Genomic DNA, 23,619 nt, shown 5'->3' on the forward strand with positions numbered 1-23,619 from the left:
ACGACCGATATGGGTTTTTTTGTGGGCCGATGCCGATACCGATATTAGGGAGTAAAAAAGAGACCTATATCGATATATCGGCCGATATTCTTTGTGTAGGCTCTATTATAGTACAGTGTAGTCAAATATTTGGACATGTCCCATTCGTATGTCCAAACTATTGACTGGTACTGTATATAGAATACAGTATATACATAAACAATATATACACATAAACACATTTTTTGCAATGATAACTCAAATGTGGTGATCAAACACTTATAATGATGTGACAAACATAGGACTATGTAATGGAGGCAGGGTATTTAACAATTTAACAATAAACATTATTATTCAAAATGAGTCTGGCATCAGTGTACTTAACAATAAAGTTCACTTATTATAAATAACTTAAAAAGTAATATAATTTATTTGAAGCAGCCTATAGTGCTATAGTGTGTGTGATAAGACTCACACACACATACACACATACACACACACACACACACACACACACACACACACACACAGAGACGTTGTTTAATATTTATAAGTGACGGCAGTGGTTGTCATTATAAATATTTATAGTGATTTAGTTTGTATGTCTCATGAGATGAGGGCAGCTCATATCTGCTAAATTGCTTCTTTGTTTTCAGTCTGTCTTTGGCTGTGGTTTGTTTGCATCTCTCTATGTCCTATTTATCATTTTCACATGGAGACGTTGTTTAATATTTATAAGTGACGGCAGTGGTTGTCATTATAAATATTTATAGTGATTTAGTTTGTATGTCTCATGAGATGAGGGCAGCTCATATCTGCTAAATTGCTTCTTTGTTTTCAGTCTGTCTTTGGCTGTGGTTTGTTTGCATCTCTCTATGTCCTATTTATCATTTTCACATGCATTTATACACACGCTTTTCCTTCAGCCATTATAGCATTAATGGATTTCTGTCCCTCTGAGTGTGTATGTGTTGTTTGTTTGTTCACTCATTTCTCCTGAGGAATTTTGTTGGTTTATGTGTACATATTCATCTGTACATTTGACTTAGAAACAGTCAACAAAGAAAATAGTTATTTTGGGTTAGAAAAGCATAATTTTTTCCATTAATTATTCTCTGAACTCTCATTTATGCATTACAGGAAGGTTTGAGGTTAGCATGTTGCTCAGCTACTGGCACTAATAAGCACACAAAAAAAATCATTGCACACACACATATGTTAATTAATTAGATTGTGCTGTTTTAATCAGTATACTTTCCAGTATTTGCAGTTAATTTATAATCAATATTTCTTTCAGCTGATTTAGTCTTTTTGACCAAAATGCTATCTTAAAAGCTTTGGAGAGCCATTGACTCAGCTCTAGTGCTGATTTTTAGCTATTTGTATAGGCACCAATGTTTACTATTATTTTTCAGCCACTTGTAGTCTCACATAGCCGTATTTGTCTTGTTACATAAAGTCTGGTCCAGTTTGCAGCTTATTCTGGCTATTATCAGCCCAATTTGACAGGAAAGGTCTGAAATACGCACAGCACTAATAGTATTTAAATTACAGTTCAGTGAAGAAGAGGAGAGGATCTGTAGCTTTGACATAAGTGCTCATATTTCTTTATCTGGGTTTCTGTTCTCAATTTTTCTCTCATCATTCTTTGCTTTTTTCCCTTTAATCATAAAGAGCAGGAAGAAGGTGGACAGTCGCTGATGATGGTCTGTCTATAAAGTATAGCCCTTCAGAAATCATTCTAATATGCTGATTTGCTGCTCAAGAAACATTTTTTATTATTATCAATGTTGAAAACAGTTGTAATATGCTTAATATTCTGTGTATTTTTTCTTTGAATAAAAAGGTCAAAAGATCAGCATTTATTTTAAATAAATTTGACCTACGTCTAAACTCACATATTCGATTCCCCTCACAACTCCAAGCCACCACAATGCGTGGGTGACACGTTTGCCCATAAAGATAGCGTTTTAATGCCGGCGTGCTGTATGCGCTTGCGTTTTATTGAGATGGGAACTTTATATTTAAAGGGGTCATATGATGCGATTTCATGTTTTCCTTTGTCTTTGGAGTGTTAAAAGCTGTTTGTGCATACAAAAGATCCGTAAAGTCTCAAAGACTAAAGTCTCAAACCCAAATAGTTATTCTTTATAAAAGTGAACACTCAGCCACGCCTTCCTAAAACGCCTCGTTCAAAGACGCCCCCACATATCTTCGTCACTGTGTGGGAAGATTTGCATAACACCGCCCAAATGTATACGCAAAGAAAGAAGGCATAACTTTTATTCTCGCTGTAGTATTGTAGTATTGAGGACACAACTAGAAATCAGTGGTTAAGTTTTATTTACAACACTGTTCCAGAGCAGTACAACCCAAATATTTGAGTCCGTGCAGCACATTTTACGGAGGAAAGTTTCTTGAACCTGGAAAAGAGCGTAACATTTGCGTCACACGCTTGAGGAATTCGGCCAATCACAACGCACTAGATAGCTGGCCAATGAGAGCACACTTTTCAGAACGATGAGCTTTGTAAAAATGGACACGTTTCAGAAAGGCGGGACATAGAGAAGCAACAATAAAGTACTGTATGTGGAAAATAATGTGTTTTTGAACCTTAAACTGCGTAAACATATTGCATTACACCAAATACACAAAATAATGTTTTTTAGCAACGTCATATGACCACTTTAATAGCACATCCATTCAAAATCTGAGGGTCTACCATGTGCATAGTAAAGCGATCACTGACAATCATTTTGGGCGGGAATTAATGTAAACACAGATATCAGATACCAGTCGTGTCTATTGTGAATGTAAACTAGAACACGACCGATATGGGTTTTTTTGTGGGCCGATGCCGATACCGATATTAGGGAGTAAAAAAGAGACCTATATCGATATATCGGCCGATATTCTTTGTGTAGGCTCTATTATAGTACAGTATAGTCAAATATTTGGACACGTCCCATTCGTATGTCCAAACTATTGACTGGTACTGTATATAGAATACAGTATATACATAAACAATATATACACATAAACACATTTTTTGCAATGATAACTTTATTGAGATGGGAACTTTATATTTAAAGGGGTCATATGATGCGATTTCATGTTTTCCTTTGTCTTTGGAGTGTTAAAAGCTGTTTGTGCATACAAAAGATCCGTAAAGTCTCAAAGACTAAAGTCTCAAACCCAAATAGTTATTCTTTATAAAAGTGAACACTCAGCCACGCCTTCCTAAAACGCCTCGTTCAAAGACGCCCCCACATATCTTCGTCACTGTGTGGGAAGATTTGCATAACACCGCCCAAATGTATACGCAAAGAAAGAAGGCATAACTTTTATTCTCGCTGTAGTATTGTAGTATTGAGGACACAACTAGAAATCAGTGGTTAAGTTTTATTTACAACACTGTTCCAGAGCAGTACAACCCAAATATTTGAGTCCGTGCAGCACATTTTACGGAGGAAAGTTTCTTGAACCTGGAAAAGAGCGTAACATTTGCGTCACACGCTTGAGGAATTCGGCCAATCACAACGCACTAGATAGCTGGCCAATGAGAGCACACTTTTCAGAACGATGAGCTTTGTAAAAATGGACACGTTTCAGAAAGGCGGGACATAGAGAAGCAACAATAAAGTACTGTATGTGGAAAATAATGTGTTTTTGAACCTTAAACTGCGTAAACATATTGCATTACACCAAATACACAAAATAATGTTTTTTAGCAACGTCATATGACCACTTTAATAGCACATCCATTCAAAATCTGAGGGTCTACCATGTGCATAGTAAAGCGATCACTGACAATCATTTTGGGCGGGAATTAATGTAAACACAGATATCAGATACCAGTCGTGTCTATTGTGAATGTAAACTAGAACACGACCGATATGGGTTTTTTTGTGGGCCGATGCCGATACCGATATTAGGGAGTAAAAAAGAGACCTATATCGATATATCGGCCGATATTCTTTGTGTAGGCTCTATTATAGTACAGTATAGTCAAATATTTGGACACGTCCCATTCGTATGTCCAAACTATTGACTGGTACTGTATATAGAATACAGTATATACATAAACAATATATACACATAAACACATTTTTTGCAATGATAACTCAAATGTGGTGATCAAACACTTATAATGATGTGACAAACATAGGACTATGTAATGGAGGCAGGGTATTTAACAATTTAACAATAAACATTATTATTCAAAATGAGTCTGGCATCAGTGTACTTAACAATAAAGTTCACTTATTATAAATAACTTAAAAAGTAATATAATTTATTTGAAGCAGCGGACTCAGGTGAAGTTTGAGCTCATCCGCGCATCTCTACACTGACCTGGGTCTAGTCTCGCGTAGCCAGACCTTCAGACTGACGGCTGAAGGTCTGGAATCCATGGCAGCTTTCATTGGCAAAGGCCCACCCGACATGTCAACCAACCAATCACAGTTAGTTTCGTTCAGCATCACGTTTCGGGGCGTGGAAATCTCGCCACAATAGCAGACCGGTGAGTAAAACTCTGACGTATTTGAAAGATTCTATGCCGTGAACTTTAAATATTTCACATACTTTTGAAACTCCAGCGTTTAGTTGATCCTGATAAGCGCTCGTCATCACAGTTGTAAACACTACGGCTTTCTTCTTTCGTGAGGGGGTTTGGCATCACGGCATCTTTGTTTCCAGATGGAACATTAAAGAACGCGACACACGTCTCCCGGAAATCCTGTAGAATTCAACCAATCCGATGACGACTTTGACACTCCTGAAGTATTTCCACTTTTGTGTCCCATATGCGTCAGACGTTTAGCCAAAGGTCCGTGGGCGTGACGTCTGAGGCTGAGACTAACCTGGGTCACCAGTAGCAAACAATGGAGCGCGCTCTGTTGGACAAACTAAGTAATTACACCATTCAGAAGCATTTAATCTGCGTTGTATGTTCTGTAAAAAAAATTTTCTTATCTGCGGCATATTCGCCGATACAGATATATCTGCGACAGGCTCATATCGGCCGATAATATCGGCAAAATGATATATCGGTCGGGCTCTAATGTAAACCAAAAAAATATATAAAAAATGGATATGGTCAACAGATTGGATCTGTGCATTAAGACTTGCAATGTAAACGCGGCTTAAGTACGATATATATTTCAGGTATTCCAAAATGAGACATTGTATGTACTTTTGTTTTTATTTGTTTCTATGTTGTGGTCATGGCACTAACTGTTGTTGGCTGTTTGGTCTGAGTGAATAAAAATAGACTTTTTCATTCTGCTGATGATCTCTTGTCTCATCTGTCACAGCTGGATCTCTGTTGAGGTTCTCTCCTCACCCTGGTGTCGCTTTTGCTTTCATTCACGCTGAGATGTTGTCTGACATGTCAGTCAATGAGAACCTTCTTTTCAGGGTTTGGTCAAAACTATCAGGTGCACATTCAGGCCTGTCTTCAGGCCGTTCCTCTGCTCTTTTACTGAAGTTTAGTGTCTTTGTGTTTCTGTTGGGCTGCTGTCTGGAGTTTCAGGTGTGTGTCTTTGCCAGACTGAGCAGAAAAGATGAGCAGGAAGAAGGGATGGAGGAGCGAGAGAGAGAGATGCTATCACCTCTGCCGTCCTCTCTCCATTCTGATCCCTGTCTATCTCACCTGACCTGCATTAAATCTCCTGTCATCGTAGCGACTGTTGTCACGCTAACACCCGGCGCCCCGGCACTGTCATCACTGCACTTATGGGCCTGTCAATCACACTGGAGGAGCGAGAGAGAGAGATGCTATCACCTCTGCCGTCCTCTCTCCATTCTGATCCCTGTCTATCTCACCTGACCTGCATTAAATCTCCTGTCATCGTAGCGACTGTTGTCACGCTAACACCCGGCGCCCCGGCACTGTCGTCACTGCACTTATGGGCCTGTCAATCACACTGAGAGAGAGAGAGAGAGAGAGGTAAACAGAGAGAGGTAAACAGAGAGAAGTGTGAGGACTGAGCCTGAAGAAAAGGGGAGGATTTTGTTTGTGCAAAAGGGCATGAAGGAGTGATAGAGAGGACAATGGAGAGAGAAAATCGCATTCTTTCATTTAGTTTTTCCTTAGTGGTCTGTTAATTTGTTTATTTGATATTTACAATTTTTTATCCTGTTGTTTGCTATTTTTTATTTGGTAATTTGTTCATTCGTTCTTTTGTCTGTTTGTGGAAAAGTCTGTTAATCAGGGATGTAAAGAAGACAAAAGAGATTCATTTGTTCATTTTATTCATTTTGTTCTTACCTTGTTTCTTCTGTCTATTTGTTCATTTTCTTTCTAGTTTTGCTTTGTTTGTTTGCTTTTTTGTCATTTGTTCTTTTGTTTGTTTGTAGAAAGCTTTATAAAGTAAGACTATAAAGAAGACAAAAGACAGAGATATTTGTTTTATTACTTTCTATATTCTTGTTTTGTTTTGTTTTTGTGAATCTGTCTGTTTCTGTCTGTCCCTGTTCCTTCCTTTCATTAATTTTATTTTATTTTCCTTTTCTGTTTGTTTTTACCTTGTTTCCTTTGTCCTTTTGTTCATTCTCTTTTTTGTTTGTTTTTCTGTTTGTTTGTTTGTTTGTAGAAAGCTGTATAAAGGCAGGCTATAGAGAAGACAAAAGAAAGAAAGATTGAGTCCGATTTATTACTTTCTATCTTTTTTTGTGGTTGTTAATCAGTGTGTTTTTCTCTGTCCCTGTCCCTTTATTCATTTTGTTATTTTATTTATTTATTTTGTTCCCACCTTGTTTCTTTTGACCATTTGTTTGTTCATTCTCTTTTGTTTGATTGTTTTCTTTTGCTTCCTTTGCCCTTTGTTCTTTTTTTGTAGTTGTTGTTGTTGTGTTAGTTTATTTATTCTTTTGGTTGTTTGTGGAAAAGTGAATAATAGAAGGGTGTAGAGAAGAAAAAAGGTCAAAAGACTGATTCTTTGATTTGTACTTTCTGTCTGTTATTTAGTTTTTTGACTTTTCATTTTGTTAGTAATTTATTTTTGTTCATTTGTTCTTTTTTCTTAATGTTGTCTGTTTATTTTCTTATATTTGTTTTATCTTTCTGTCTCTTTCGTTTTTGTTTCATTCATTCTTTTGTTTGTTAGTTTGTTTCTCCTCACAGATCGTACAGTGGTTGGCTGAATGCATTGAGAAGTGTAAGCGCATTGGCTGTTTATTCAGTTATTGAGATGTGAGAAGTGAACGTTGAAACTGTGGCATAGTTTTTTGTAGCAAACTGTTTTGGCCGGTTGGCTGAATACACTGTATCGTGGCACCAGGCGAACGCTGGTCATAATCCACACTCACACACACACACACACACACACACACACACACAGAGGGTGAGGTCATCATCAGGGCATGGTTGAATCATGGATTCTAATAGTGGCACTGACAGCAGCACACACTCAGACAACTCTATGACCCTGTACACCAGCAGCACTGCCAGTCAACTGAAACCCCATTACCAGCACCCAGCCGTGATCCATCACAGAACACTCGCCAGAGAGAGAAATTAAACAACAAGCTCTTACATCATACGCTTACCTTGACATTAACATCAGCACCACAAAAAATTAAGGAAAACTGTAAAAGAACATCAAATTTGACATTCCATTTCAATGAGAATCAGCCTAAAATAATTTAATCAGGAACACAGTCCATCACACTCTACACACAAGAGCTCTGGGATTCACACACATCAAAAGGGATTTTGTCAAATGCGACAAACACCCAATATAGAATCCACAGGCAGACTCCTGCAAAAATATCCCATCAATGTAGTATGAAACACTATATATTTGCTGAAGACCAGACTTAAGACTATACATTTTTGGCAGAGCCTTGGATTAAAATGCAGCTATGTCAGATCATTATTGAAATGCAGATAGAAAATTAAGACAACAAACAGAAAGAGCAAATTGGAATGAAGTCACACCCTTATCATTGATTATGAAACTAGTTCCAGTTCTGGATGCTTATTGATCGTTTTCAGCCATGCTGAATCTGATTAGCTGACTTTAAAAATGTTGTGTTTCTTCCTTTTTTTCTTATTTGAGTTTGAAACAAAATTATCATTATTTAACATTAAGCATTGTAAACTGTAGGAGGCCTGACCTTGCAATGTTACATTCTTGTTTCAGGAAACAGCTTCTGGTCATTTTGATAATAAAAATGTGTATAATTATTTATCTTTACTTACATTTTAATGACATTTTATATTTTATAATTTGTATTTTATTTTACATTAAAAAATTTAGTATTTCATCTTAAACTTTTTAGTTCAGTTAGTTGCCAAGGCAACATTTCTCATTTCTATTCAAGTCTAAGTTTAGGTTTTCCATCCAAAATGTATATTTTATTTTATTACTGCTTTATTAACAATTTTTAATAGTATTAGTTCTAGTTAACAATAGCAACACTGCTTTGTCGCTTTAAAAATTGAGTGCCACTTGTCAGCTTCTGTCTCAACCAATGCCATGAGTTTGGGGGCGGGGCTGTCTGACTATTTTACCCAGTATTTGTGAGTTATGTATATTTATGCTCATTAGAGTATCACATTGTTAGCTTAGTAACAAGCTAAAATCAAACTTTTTTTGTAATCAATTGTGAGCCAAGTCTCCTGTGCATGCACTTCTGTATAACATGTGGAGTTGCTGTCTTTATAGAACACTCCAAATCGAATAGACATCAAGGCAGCTCACTGGGGTTTAAACAGCAGCAAAAATAAGGAGTATAGAGGTGTGGGTGAATATGTACGTGAGACCACTTATGTATTGTCACTCATTTTTACTTTCTTTTACTTGGCTTTTATAAGAGGTGAAGCAAAAGCTTGTGTTGGTTTAGGACTTAGGACAGGGTGGCCAGTTCATGCCAGCCCATCTGGTGTGAGGAGAGTTCTTCCCCTTATGGTCCTTCCTGAAGAGTGAGTGTTTGAGAGTGTGTCTGTGTTTGTGTGTGTGTGTGCTTCAGTGTTAATCGTGCAGAACAGAGTACTTTGTAGGGTAGGACAGGGGTTGCTGACACCATCATCTCAATATTAAAACACTGAAACACACTCAAGGATACACACACACACACACACACACTGACATACAGAACGACTAAGAGTATGCGTCTTGATGATGCTCATTGCTCTCTGTTTGTGTGTTTCTCTCTGCAGGCCACGGATAATGACATTGGCACGTTTGGAGTGGTTCGGTATTACTTCAGCGATGAGCCAGACCAGTGAGATTATCATTCATTAACATACTGTGACCTTTCACACTGATACAGCATCCTGTTTAATTCATTAATTTCCTCTGATTAATTTAATCCACATCCCTGTAGATTTGCATGCCTTTCTTTCCTGTTTCCTTAGACTGATTCTGTGGCTGTGTTTGAAATTGAATACTAGCATACTGTTTACTGCATGCTACACAGTACAAATTGTATACTGTCATACTATTTTTATGTTGTTGTTTTTTTATTGATAAAACATTATGCAACAACAAAAATAGTAGGCTTTTATTGCATTGTCTCATGACATCACCATATTAAACACTTAATTCAATGAGCAACATCCAGTTATCAGCTAATTTCAGTAATAAAATGGTTGTTGCATTTGTATTTTTATGTATTATTGTTTATAAATAATTTTATTTTATTGAAAACATTTATTTATTGTGAAAAAATGTATTTTGGGAGCCCGGTCAAGTTTTGTTGGGAGTCAAGAAACAGATTTTAAAATGCATTATTTTACAATTACAATTATTCATTTGTTTATGGAAAGGGAGGTTAAAATCAAGCACACTGCATCGTGGGATATTATATACAGTAATATAGTTCACATTTTTGCATATTATACTGAAAATGTAAAATGACTAGGCATTCTGGGTTGCTATGCAGTGTATTATTAACTAAAACTATAAAAAAAAAATCCTTTGCAGTAACTGAAATAATAAATAAATAAATCAAATCAAATCTCAATATTAGATGAACAAAATGTGTATACTGTATATATATATACAGTTTAATAGTAAAAGCCCATAACAAAACTAAAACTTAGTTAAAATTAATGTAATAATAAATAATAAAAAATAAGTAATTTTAAGAAATTAAAATATAAGCTAAAATAATTACTATAATTATGTAGAGTAAATACACCACTTGTCAAAAGTTTGTAATAATTAGAATTTGTTTTTATGTTTTTGAAAAAGGCCTCTTATTCTCACCACTATATTTTTCATCTAATAAACGCAGCCTTGGAGAGCAATATTATACTAATAGTATAATACAAAAAATACATAAAATAAATAAACTACTTACGCTGTATACATACTGCATACTGCTAAAATATGATTCTAATGGTAGTATTCTGTTCTGAACATAACCTTTGCATGATCTAAATCAAGTCAAGTCACCTTTATTGGTACAGTATAGCGCTTTATACAATACTGGTCGTGTCAAAGCAGCTTTACAGTGTTAAACAGGAAAATAGTTTGTCAATAATACAAGACAATAACATTAATTTTTCCAGCCAAAGTCAGTCAGTCTAACAATTTAAAGTTCTCATTTGCTGGTTAATTAATTTGTGTCTTTAATTACGTCTCATGCAACTATTAATCAGTTAATGCTGACTCATTTCCATGTATGAACTCCTCCTCCAGGTTCTCATTGGATGTTGAGACGGGATGGGTGACTCTGCGAGACTGGTTGGATTATGAGCTCATGAGGCGCTTTACTTTAACAATATTGGCCCGTGATGGAGGAGGGGAGGAGACTACAGGACGCCTTCGCATTAACGTGATGGATGTAAACGACAATGCGCCAATCTTCCAGAAGGAGGCGTATACGGGTTCACTTATGGAGAACGAACAGGCTCCACAACAAATAGTCCGAGCCCGGGTGAGAAACATAAAGAGATGTGGAGTTTAGAAAGACAGGCGGAAGAAACGTAGAATGGTGAAATGCTGTTCTCAACACATTTTAATTTCGTAACTGATGTTTGTAGTAAAACAGAATAATTATTCATCGAAAATGTAGGGTGGGGTTTGATTTTGTCCCTCAGGTACTGATAGGATGGTGAAAAGTGGATGCCATGTATCAGAATGGATGGGAAGGGTGGAAAAGTTTTAGGAAGTTTTAGGATGATGTCAGTTGAATGGAGAAGTCTTTTCAGAGAAAAATGCACCGATGAATCAAGCACAATCAAGACCAAGAATGTGAAATAAAAAAAGAGCCATTGAGATGTATGGGAATGTGAACAGCCAGCTCTAATGGACTCCCTGTGCCTGAGCCTGGTTCTGGTGTGTAATTGTGGGTCAGTCGCTCTGTTAGTGTTCAGTATGTCTCAGTTAGTGTTTAATTCTCTCCGCATGTAGACACAGCAGCACTAATTTCAGCCGTCCACTCTAATCTGTGCTGTGATTGACAGTTTGACGGCAGGTGCTGCACTTATCTGAGCAGCAGGTGGCGATGTGTGTTGTTGTGTGTGTCTGCTAGTTCACATGGTTTTTGTAATCCTTCAGTCACATTCACTATACACTCTATAAAATGCTGGGTTGTTTCAACCCAACTTTGGGTCAAATATGGACTAACCCAACTTTTGGGTTAAAAATTTAATGTAAAAATTTAACCCAACGGTTGGGTTAGTCCATATTTGACCCAAAGTTGGGTTGAAACAACCCAGCATTTTTTAGAGCGTACCATTATTTTATTTTTTATTTTATTTTATTTTATTTTTAAATGATACTCGATTAGGACAAAAAGTGATCCGATATTCGAATAAATGTAATGACTTGTATACATTGCCACCTTTAGATTTAACGGTGATGTTGTTTGGTTTTTATCTCTGAAGGGTGAAATACTGTGACTTTGGTGCAGTTTTATTTTTGTATTATTTATGAATACTATAATATATAATTTATTTATAATTTCTATATTTATAAGTTCTTTACTATAAAACTATACTACTATAATACTTTTTTTATTTTCAGTTTTCATTCAAACTTTAGTTTAAATTTGAGTAATTTTGTGCTTTTTGTGTGTGTGTGTTTGGGTAATATATTTATTTTGCTTTTATTTATTTTTATTTCAGTTAGTTGCCAAAATAACATTTCTGATTGCAAGTTTAAGTTTTTGCATCTAATATTTATATTTTACTTTATTTCTGTTAATGATTTTTAATAGTTTTAGTTAATAATAACAACACTGATTTAACACTATGAAAACTCTGCTTTGTTTGCATTATTTTTTACATTTATTTTATTTCTTTATTTAATGCATCATTTTTCCTTTAATTTAACTTCCAATGATTTTTATTTAAGTTAGTTGTCGAGGCAACATTTCTAAGTTTTTTTTTTTTATCTAATATTTAGATTAAATTTTTTTTTCAGCCTGATTTCAATTAATGAAAACAAATTTTAATATTTATAATTTTAGTTAACAATAACAGCATATATAATGCTTATAAAAACACCGCTCTGTTTGTTTGAGTGCTAGATGTTAGCTTCTGGCCCAACGCAGCATAAGCCTGTGGACTGGGTTTCCCTGCTTTTGCCTACAGTGACAGATGAAGGAAGGCGGGGTAGGAGTGTTTAGGGAAACTTGTTTGGAAACAGTCATTACGATAATGATATAATGACCTTCTGTGTCTTGCACGATCCATCAGGACGAAGGTGTAACACAGTGGCACAAAGCACAAAGTCAGCGAGGCACGAAGGCAGAGGACGAGTGTTTGGGGCGGTCCTTATATGCTTAGCAGGACCAATCACAGCCGTCAACTGGTTAACGGAGGCAACACCCATCTGAAACACAAACACGTCTATGCACACACACACACACACACACAGATCATAAATAGAAAAGGATAGTTGAAATAAACACACATGATATCTCAGGGACAAAACAATATTAAAATATATTATTACTGATCCCAAACTTTTCAGTGTTAGTGTATGTTAAAAACTACAGCAGGACAGATGAACTCTTTAATTTATGTTGTATCTTAAAGTAGTAGAACCGTCTTTTAATTTAAAGAAATATTTCGGATTCAATACCAGTTAAGCTCAATTGACAGCATTTATTGCGCAATATTGATTACAACAAAAAATAACTTTGACTCATCTACGGTTTTATAATAAATAAATAAAGGTTACTATGAGGCACTTAGAATGAAAGCAAATGGGGCCGATTATTGGAGGATTTAATAGCAGATATTTGATGCTTTTATATTTTAGAAAGTTGCTTACATGAATTCTTCTGTTTAAAACATATTATTTAAGCTGTAAAGTTGTTTTTGACAGTTGTTGTCATGGCAACAAGTTGTAAAATTAGATAGAAATGTTGCCCTAAAATCATATTAACACATCATATTATCTTATCATATTACCTTATTGTAACAGTGAGTATTTTATCGTTTACAGATTGTTACACTTCCATTGCAAGTGACTCACTGTAATGGTAAATGTAGCTTTTTTATAGAAAAAGTCTAAATTAATGTTACGACACATGTGATTGAGCTCAACTTGTAACCTGGAATATTCCTTTAACTTCATCTTTGGATCTGGTGAAAACAAAGATTACCCAGAACCGTCATTTCAGGTTCAAGTTCCTCACACACTAACAAACAAACACAGTTTGGTGTTGTGTGATCTGTGTGTTAATTCTGAATTCATTGGTTTTCTCTGAGGTCCATTGACTAGAATGGTTAATCCATGGATAATTTCTCTCTGACATTTCTCTGCTCTTTTATTATGATTCCGATTAGACACATTTCGTCGGAAAAACAGCAGGGGTTTCACACATCCACGTCTGTGTGTGTATGTGTTATTACTGAACGTTGAGCTGAAATGAAGTGGTAAAACAGTGTATGCATCTGATATTGAATAATTGCCCATCGCCACAGCCTGTGAGTTTCCATTAAACCCCCAAAGCACTCCATCAATACATTTAATTATAACCAAAAGCTGTTTTTTCCCTGTGTAAAATTAATGAGTTGATATTTAAAGACTTTTTAGAGACCTAAAACATTGATTTCCTCCCTCCTTCGCTCTGCAGGACGAGAATGACAACCCACCCGAGTTCAGCCTCCCGTCTTACATCGTCAACATACATGAGAATATCGTTGCAGGTACATTTACAATTCTATTATCAAAAAATGGAAGAATACATCAACATGTAGCACATGTCCAGTGCTCAAAACCTCATGACAACATAACTAGATTCCTGTCAGTGATGATTTACAATGTTCAGCCAGCTGTGCACTAGTTCTGTTCCACACTAATATAATGTTTTGTGTGAATAAGTGCTGTTTTCCCAGAGTTAGGACAAAGGCTTTTGGTAGTTTTGTTTCAGTTCTGACCGTCCAAAACCAGAACCAAAGAGTTCAAATACTCCCCAGAGAATCTGGTTAGAGGTTCATTCTAAACCTGTTATTAAAACCTGAACTGCTTAATACCAAAGACTATAGAATACCCAAGACGTGTCACTCATAAACTGCGTCCCAAATGGCGGACTATACACTGTGCACTCATACACTATGTACTTATGTACTCAACCATGTATAGTATGAATTATATAAGGTTATTTTGTCATTCATAATCGGAGTCTCATAGCCCCTCCCCCTTCAGTACATAATTAAAGCTGCGACAATTGAGTGCATGAAGTGTCCAACATTCCACACTTAATTTTTTCGGTTATTTAAGTGCATCATCTGGGTATTTAAAGTGCACTTTTTCTTTTTGGAATTTTCAGTGTGAACATACTACTCACACTATTTATACTACAAAACGTCATAGAATAGTGCATAAGTATGCGATTTGGGTCGCACCTATATAGCTTTGAATGGAGAAAAATGCAACGCTCAATATGGCCGCTCTATCGAACGAAGCCCCGCCTTTTAAAACCTGAACTGCTTAATACCAAAGACTATAGAATACCCAAGACGTGTCACTCATAAACTGCGTCCCAAATGGCGGACTATACACTGTGCACTCATACACTATGTACTTATGTACTCAACCATGTATAGTATGAATTATATAAGGTTATTTTGTCATTCATAATCGGAGTCTCATAGCCCCTCCCCCTTCAGTACATAATTAAAGCTGCGACAATTGAGTGCATGAAGTGTCCAACATTCCACACTTAATTTTTTCGGTTATTTAAGTGCATCATCTGGGTATTTAAAGTGCACTTTTTCTTTTTGGAATTTTCAGTGTGAACATACTGCTCACACTATTTATACTACAAAACGTCAGAATAGTGCGTAAGTATGCGATTTGGGACGCACCTATATAGCTTTGAATGAAGAAAAATGCAACGCTCAATATGGCCGCTCTATCGAATGAAGCCCCGCCTTCTGAGCAAAAGAGCCAATCGCTAATCGGTAAAGTCATCGCGTCACTGCAGCTGCCGTTAGAAGTCCCGGTTGCTATAAAAACAGTACGCTGTTCTGAGATGTGCGCTTAGGACTGTGCATGCGCACTGGTGGGTCTAGCCTGAGAAATAAGCTTTTTACAACGCTATTTGAGCAAAATAAACAACATTTATGATACAGTTGTTGTCAGATTTCATTGGTGATTTCAAATATGAAATTTAATCGTAAGCTTGGCGACCAGTTTTGGAGAATTTGATGTCTCCCCATTCAAAGAGATAGAAGCTGTACTTGCATGCCCGAGAGGCTTTTCAAAGAGAGCCGCCGAGTGACATGACTTGCCTTAAAGGGACTTCGTTAATGCACAGGCTCCATTCGCACTTTGTTTTGGATATGTTTTTATGCTTATTTTATTTTATAAAATCTCCCACTATTTGCCAGTGATGTTGTCATTTGTAATGTTTTGTTTTTGTTGTCATCGTTTATTTTTTATTTTATTTATTTATTTTTTGAAAATCTCCCACTATTTATCATTGAGTATCATGTGAGTAATACTGCTCATTGTAGTATTTGTTTACTGAATTCCGTCTTTTTTCCTATGTCTATTTCTATAATGATTTGTTATTCGACTTGTCTTTCTTGCATTTATTCAACCATCTATCGAGTGCAACTCCTTACAAATGGAGAAACAATATATTTTTTAATGAATTAACAATGTTGATTCTCATTCACACCAGACAACTAAACAAACTACATGACAAGCACTGGTGTTTTCTTCAGAAAATGCAAATTTAGTTTGTTCAGCTACAGTTTTTTTTCTTCTGTGTGCTGCATTATTGTGGACACACTACAAAACTCCTTCAAGATATTTTTTTCTGTCTTGTTTTTTTTTCTTTTCCTTTTATATCATTGTGTTTTAATTGAGCAAGAAGGTTTTGTGCAGAAGAAAAGTACACGATTCTCATGCATTTTTTCACTCAATGCTTTTATTCCACACAATAGACTCACCTCCAATCATCAAAGGGGAAATTACATTTGCTGTGCCCAGCATCTGTTGTGCGCTTGTGTGTGTGTCACTGGTACTGAACGCACTCTGATAATCCTGAAATCCATAACCCTGTCTCCATCAATGCACAGCACTGCACACTAACCACTTCCTGTCTGAAGACCATCCCTGTCTGTCACCTCATCTGTTTTTTCCTCTTCGTACAGCTGTCTGTCTCACACATTTATTATCTGATGGTTTGTTTATATCCTCATACCTTTTTCTTTTATCTCTCTCTCTGTCAGGAGCGACAGTATTGTTTGTGAACGCCACAGACCTGGACGCGTCTCGGGAGTTTGGTCAGGTCTCTCTCATCTATTCCCTGCAGGGCAGCTCACAGTTCAGACTCAACACTCGCTCAGGTGGACAACAGCACACACATTCACACCTGCCTTTTAACCCTCATGCTCTTTTAGGGGTCTCACAGACCATAAAGGCCCTTTTAAATAACTCAGATAACAGTTAATAACAGTCTATCTATCTATCTATCTATCTATCTATCTATCTATCTATCTATCTATCTATCTATCTATCTATCTATCTATCTATCTATCTATCTTTTTCCAGATTGCATAAAATGAGTATTTATTTAATTTCTGCAATTCATTTTCTAATAAAGGCACAAACCCTTCCAAAAGAAGTCGAAACAAAAAGGTTGAGGTTCTTAAACGGGTGGTTGATTGCGATTTCCCTTTTTTAACGTTAGTTAGTGTGTAATGTTGCTGTTTAAGCATAAACAATATCTGCAAAGTTACGAAGCTGAAAGTTCAATGCAAAGGGAGATATCGTCTTTTAAAAATCTGTCAGTTTAATGCCTACAAAAATGGCTCGCAGGGACTACAACAAGTTACTTCCCGGGTTCGTGACGTAACAAACCCAGATAAACCCCGCCCTCTGGAAAAGGCAGTAAAGGGGGCGGGGCCATGCTGCGCTGCTTTAGAGAAGAGGAAGAGAAAACTAGAGGTGCACGTAAAAATCTATTCATATATGAATCGCGATTCTGTCTTCTAATGATTCTAATGGATTCACAAGTTTCAAAATCAATGTTCTAAACCAGCGGTTAATACTGTTCCTCGTTTTCCCCTGCTCTGCACATGCTCTGCATCTCTCTGTCTCATTCAGCTCAGCTCCAACAATGAACGGTTCCAGTTATACACTTATTTTCACATAGCTATGAGAAGCGTTAAACATGGTAAAACGTTCAGTTGCCGTACTGTATTAAAGCTTTAATCAGGATAAAACCGTATATTAAAAGCTAACATAAGCAGTAGCATTTACAAATAACAGCATATCTAAACGTATGAGACAACAACAAACAAAAAACATAGGCCTACCATTAAAAGCTGTGCTTGCACAGGTTCTGCACAATCCTCTTCAATAATATCCTCTGCTTCTCAATCGGGCTCAAACTGATAAGCGATATTAACGACTCTGTTGTTTACAATACAACCGGAGCACATTTAGACGTTTAGACGCACGCTAGAGGCGGTTTAGCCAACCACAACACACGGGGCTAGCTAACCAATCAGAGCCCATCACCTATTTCTGAGGGCGGGGCTTCATAAAAGCAGGAAATGATCAGCGCGTTTCTCAGAGAAGGGATAATAAAAGTAGTGGTGTGGAATAAAGGTAAATTATGTGAAAAATAATGCGTTTTTTTTTTTTAAACAACGCATTAACACATGTTAGACTGCACCCCATAAACACAATCAAGCTTAGAAAAAAAAACAGTGAACCACCCCTTTAAACAGAAATGTTTAATTCTACATATTATATAAGGCATATTTTAATAGTGTTTACTGTGCCGTTTTTACGTGGTGCCAAATAAACAGAATTTGCATGTGCATGAAGATATTAGGCATATTAATATAGCCGGCTGCTTGCACACTTTACGTTAGGATTCTTATTGAACTGTTTATTGAAAACACATAAATAAGTGCTCTCATTCTTTCTCACTTAGTATAGTTATAGTAATTATTATAAATTTCCATTTCACAAAACAACTCTTTGTTTTGAAAGCTTCCTGCAAAATAACGCTTTTCAACAGGTGTCAATACTCCAGGTAGCCCCGCGCATATTTTAATAGTGTTTACTGTGCCGTTTTTACGTGGTGCCAAATAAACAGAATTTGCATGTGCATGAAGATATTAGGCATATTAATATAGCCGGCTGCTTGCACACTTTACGTTAGGATTCTTATTGAACTGTTTATTGAAAACACATAAATAAGTGCTCTCATTCTTTCTCACTTAGTATAGTTATAGTAATTATTATAGATTTCCATTTCACAAAACAACTCTTTGTTTTGAAAGCTTCCTGCAAAATAACGCTTTTCAACAGGTTTCAATACTCCAGGTAGCCCCGACCCAAACTGATGCCATTGGTTGATTGAACGTTTTTATGTGTGGACCACTCAATCAAAATTGCAACTTTAAATAGATAGAAACAACAATATTACTATGTACATTATCAGTTTCAGTTGAAACTATCTTCAAGTCTCATCCAGCCGCCTGGAACAGGTTCATGTGTGTCTGAGCTGAATATGACCATATGTGTATGTAGGAGAGATCACCACCACAGCTCTTCTGGATCGAGAGATGAAGTCTGAGTACATTCTGATCGTAAGAGCCGTTGATGGAGGGGTGGGACCACAGCAGAAAACCGGCATCGCTACGGTAAAGGCTGACTCTTTGATCCACCTCAGACAAACGACATCAACTATGAGAGCCACTGCATATTACTAGACAGAAGAATTGTTTATTGTGACTATTATCATTAATACATTTAATTATTTATTGAAATTGGGTGTCTATTATGGTTGTCTACTGTTCATTATATTTTAAAGCAAAGTCACCCGAAGCAATGCATTATTATGTTGCGTGTATCTGTCCACTGCAGGTGAACATCACTATTCTGGACATAAATGATAACGCCCCCATGTGGCGAGATGAGCCGTATCAAGCGAATGTTGTGGAGATGAGTCCCATCGATACTGACGTTATTACTGTGAGTGCACTGATCTGACCTTTAACCTCTGCACTGACCTTTTGATCTCAGACTGACTTATAAACTATAGACCTGACCTTTGACCTGTACATGAAGGTTGCTAATCATACATTCATGTTTTAGTTCTTCTCAACCATCAACTTATACACAAATATATTAATAACTGAGATGGGTAAATGCAGAGCACTAATTCCTAGTATGGGTCACCATACTTGGCCACATGTCACTTCACTTTTTTTATAAACTATAGACCTGACCTTTGACCTGTACATGAAGGTTGCTAATCATACATTCATGTTTTAGTTCTTCTCAACCATCAACTTATACACAAATATATTAATAACTGATTTTTTTTTTAAGCAATATGTCCTCAAAAATGTTTTTGACAGCTTTGTATGAAGATCAGCCTGAAATTTAAATACTTTTTTAATGATCAATTTCCCTCTCTGGTGCAGCTCTCAGATCTCATTCTCCATTCAGTGTTTGGGTGAAGACATCATCAGTGAATCATGGCTTAAAATTCAGTCTGTTCACAAAAAAAGAAAAAGTATCATATGGCTTTTATCTTTATTCTTTAATGGTGCAAAGTTCCCCTTTTAGAAGTCTAGTTAGACACCAAAAAGTCTAAAATCCCGTCGTATAAAAAGTGTATCGATTACTGTAGATGAAATGATAAGATACAGAAACAGTGGCAGTTTTGAAGCAGAGGTTTGATCCTAATGTCAGCAGGTAAACAGTTAGTACTATTGATTTTGTGAGTGTTAATGTCTTATAGTTTCTCTTTGAGTCAAATCCCCACTGTACCCAGAGGTACAAGTTTCCATCTCCTCTCCGTCTGGAGAAAACCCCCCTGTCCCTGCCTTTGATCGGCTGCAGTTTTGCAGTTGAATTCAAAGTGGGCCCTCACCTCAGTGTCCTTGGAATGTTTTACAGAGATTTCTATATGCTCATATTATTCTACTGCTTGAAGTATGTGAAAATCCCATCTTGAGGGGTATTCCCTCCTTTGGTGAATGAATAAATTATTTCCTATGTTAATGTCAGTCACACCATCTCTACTTTGAGTCTCATATAGCTAGGGACGATTTAGAGCTGGCTAAGGGTTTCCAAAATCTTAAACTGCCATAGGATGGACTATTTTTGATGCATTTCCATGAGTCAGTGTTCACAGGGTTATCAGTCTACCAGGAAACAGCATCATGTTTACCAGGTGGTGAAGTGTGTGATTTATACAGCACTAGCAGCATCAAACAGAATTGCAATAATTACTGTTTTGATGACGAAATCATCAATTAAACTCATAAATTCATGCAGTTTGTTGATTCATTTATGTCAAACTAATTACATCACCTTTAAGGAAGAGCTAGTCTATTGGATTGAAAGATTAGTTGCATGGCATCAAATCTTTTTAAATACATTTTTCTTTGAGGCAATTAGTAAATCACATATGCAGACACAGTTATATGAAATATTCAGTTTTTTCTAAATACATTTTCTGCTACTTTTAAGGGTTGACTGCTACAGTGGGGCAAAAAAGTATTTAGTCAGCCACCAATTGTGCAAGTTCTCCCACTTAAAAAGATGAGAGAGGCCTGTAATTTTCATCATAGGTAGACCTCAAATATGAGAGACAAAATTAGAAAAAAAAATCCAGAAAATCACATTGTAGGATTTTTAAAGAATTAATTGGTAAATTCCTCGGTAAAATAAGTATTTGGTCACCTACAAACAAGCAAGATTTCTGGCTCTCACAGACCTGTAACAACTTCTTTAAGAGGCTCCTCTGTCCTCCACTCGTTACCTGTATTAATGGCATCTGTTTGAACTCGTTATCAGTATAAAAGACATCTGTCCACAACCTCAAACAGTCACACTCCAAACTCCACCATGGCCAAGACCAAAGAGCTGTCAAAGGACACCACAAACAAAATTGTAGACCTGCACCAGGATGGGAAGACTGAATCTGCAATAGGTAAGCAGCTTGGTGTGAAGAAATCAACTGTGGGAGCAATTATTAGAAAATGGAAGACATACAAGACCACTGATAATCTCCCTCGATCTGGGGCTCCACGCAAGATCTCACCCCGTGGGGTCAAAATGATCACAAGAACTGGGAGCAAAAATCCCAGAACCACACGGGGGGACCTAGTGAATGACCTGCAGAGAGCTGGGACCAAAGTAACAAAGGCTACAATCAGTAACACACTGCGAAACTCATCTTGAGGAGAAAGAATGCTGAGTTGCATCCAAAGAACACCATACCTACTGTGAAGCATGGGGGTGGAAATATCATGCTTTGGGGCTGTTTTTCTGTAAAGGGACCAGGATGACTGATCCGTGTAAACGAAAGAATGAATGGGGCCATGTATCGTGAGATTTTGAGTGAAAACCTCCTTCCATCAGCAAGGGCATTGAAGATGAAACGTGGCTGGGTCTTTCAGCATGACAATGATCCCAAACACACCGCCCGGGCAATGAAGGAGTGGCTTCGTAAGAAGCATTTCAAGGTCCTGGAGTGGCCTAGCCAGTCTTCAGATCTCAACCCCATAGAAAATCTTTGGAGGGAGTTGAAAATCCGTGTTGCCCAGTGACAGCCCCAAAACATTACTGCTCTAGAGGAGATCTGCATGGAGGAATGGGCCAAAATACCAGCAACAGTGTGTGAAAACCTTGTGAAGACTTACAGAAAATGTTTGACCTCTGTCATTGCCAACAAAGGGTATATAACAAAGTATTGAGATGAAATTTTGTTATTGACCAAATACTTATTTTCCACCATAATTTGCAAATAAATTCTTTAAAAATCCTACAATGTGATTTTCTGGATTTTTTTTTCTCATTTTGTCTCTCATAGTTGAGGTATACCTATGATGAAAATTACAGGCCTCTCTCATCTTTTTAAGTGGGAGAACTTGCACAATTGGTGGCTGACTAAATACTTTTTTTCCCCACTGTATGTCATTATTTAAACGAACTACAACTTTGTTACTCACTTTGTTGCCATTACTGTGGTATCATTGATTTCAGATTTACCTGCCACTAAATTGGCATATACAGTAGGCGTTGCTTTTTTACTGCATGGTGAGTTTTAAGACAGTAAGGCATTATTTTCTGTAAAGCTGCTTTGAAATAGCATAGATTATAAAAAGCTCTATACAAATAAAAAACACTTGACTTGAAAAGCTGGTCCAGATTACAATTTATTCTGGCCAAGAACCACCCACTTAGACAATAGAGACCATCTGACCTGCTTTTTCTGTGGTCAATTTTATCACAATATTAGACCAGAAATATTGAAAAGCTGTTGCATATAAGTTGGTGGTTTCAGCCAGATCTTGCCATTTTTGCATGCGGTACATCAGATAATCTAAACTGTGGGCAATATCTGTGGGCATGGCATCTGAGGAAAAAGTTAACTAAATGCAAACTTGATGGTTTCACAGTATATTGGAAAAACTGTTGAGTTTATGACGTGGGTTTAGTGTGTGTACAAGTTAAATGTGGTCAGGCTTCTAGAAACCGTGGACTTCAATCCTCTTCATAAATGTTTAGGTGTTTTATTCTGGCTCTTTCTTTGACTAAATATGCCCCTGATTGTCCGTTAATTAGCAAGTCCTGAACTTCATAGGAGGTTCCGATGGCTAATTAAAATGTAGCCCAGAGTCAAGTGCATACTTGATTACCCTGCTGGACACCGTGCAGGAGAGAAAGAGAGAGATAAAACAGAATAAAGGAAGAAATGGGTGGATAATTTAAATCACAGAACAGTGGCTGTAAAAATCACATGTCCTGAAGCGCGTTTGACTTCCACACTCTGGTAGGGGTTCTGAGTCCATCAATCCATTTACTGGGTCAACACAGTGGTATAACGTGGTCTAATCAACCCTTTAAAGTAATAATTCATCAAAAAACACAATTTTCGTCATCATTTACTCTCTATCATGTCAATCCTTTTATCATCTGATGTTTAACATAATTCCCAATTTATTATTTTTCATACAACATACTGTACACTACTGTTCAAAAGTTTGGGGTCAGTAAGATGTTTGAAAGAAGCTCAATTAAGCTTAATTTATTTGATCAAAAATACAGTAAAAACAGTAATATTGTGAAATATTTTTAAGATTAAAAAATTTCTCTGAGTATATTTTAAAATGTAATTTATTCCTGTAAAATAAAATAATTAGCAGCCATTACTCCAGTCTTCAGTGTCACATGACCCTTCAGA

At 36.7% G+C, this 23,619-nt stretch overlaps 1 protein-coding gene across 1 annotated transcript in view; it reads left to right on the top strand.

Annotated features, from left to right (window-relative positions):
• The first annotated feature begins 14,030 nt into the window (after positions 1 to 14,030).
• Positions 14,031 to 23,619, top strand: part of LOC107568515 (cadherin-23-like) — a 28,222-nt gene continuing 18,633 nt past the window's right edge. The window contains exons 1-4 of the mRNA XM_016254480.1: positions 14,031 to 14,095; positions 16,631 to 16,747; positions 18,948 to 19,060; positions 19,284 to 19,391. Of these exons, the coding sequence (XP_016109966.1) occupies positions 18,983 to 19,060; positions 19,284 to 19,391 (186 nt within the window). The 5' untranslated portion in view covers positions 14,031 to 14,095; positions 16,631 to 16,747; positions 18,948 to 18,982. The remainder of the gene's footprint in view (positions 14,096 to 16,630; positions 16,748 to 18,947; positions 19,061 to 19,283; positions 19,392 to 23,619) is intronic.

This window comes from Sinocyclocheilus grahami, unplaced genomic scaffold, assembly GCF_001515645.1.
Source record: "Sinocyclocheilus grahami isolate Dianchi unplaced genomic scaffold, SAMN03320097.WGS_v1.1 scaffold1253.1, whole genome shotgun sequence".
NCBI lineage: Eukaryota > Metazoa > Chordata > Actinopteri > Cypriniformes > Cyprinidae > Sinocyclocheilus > Sinocyclocheilus grahami.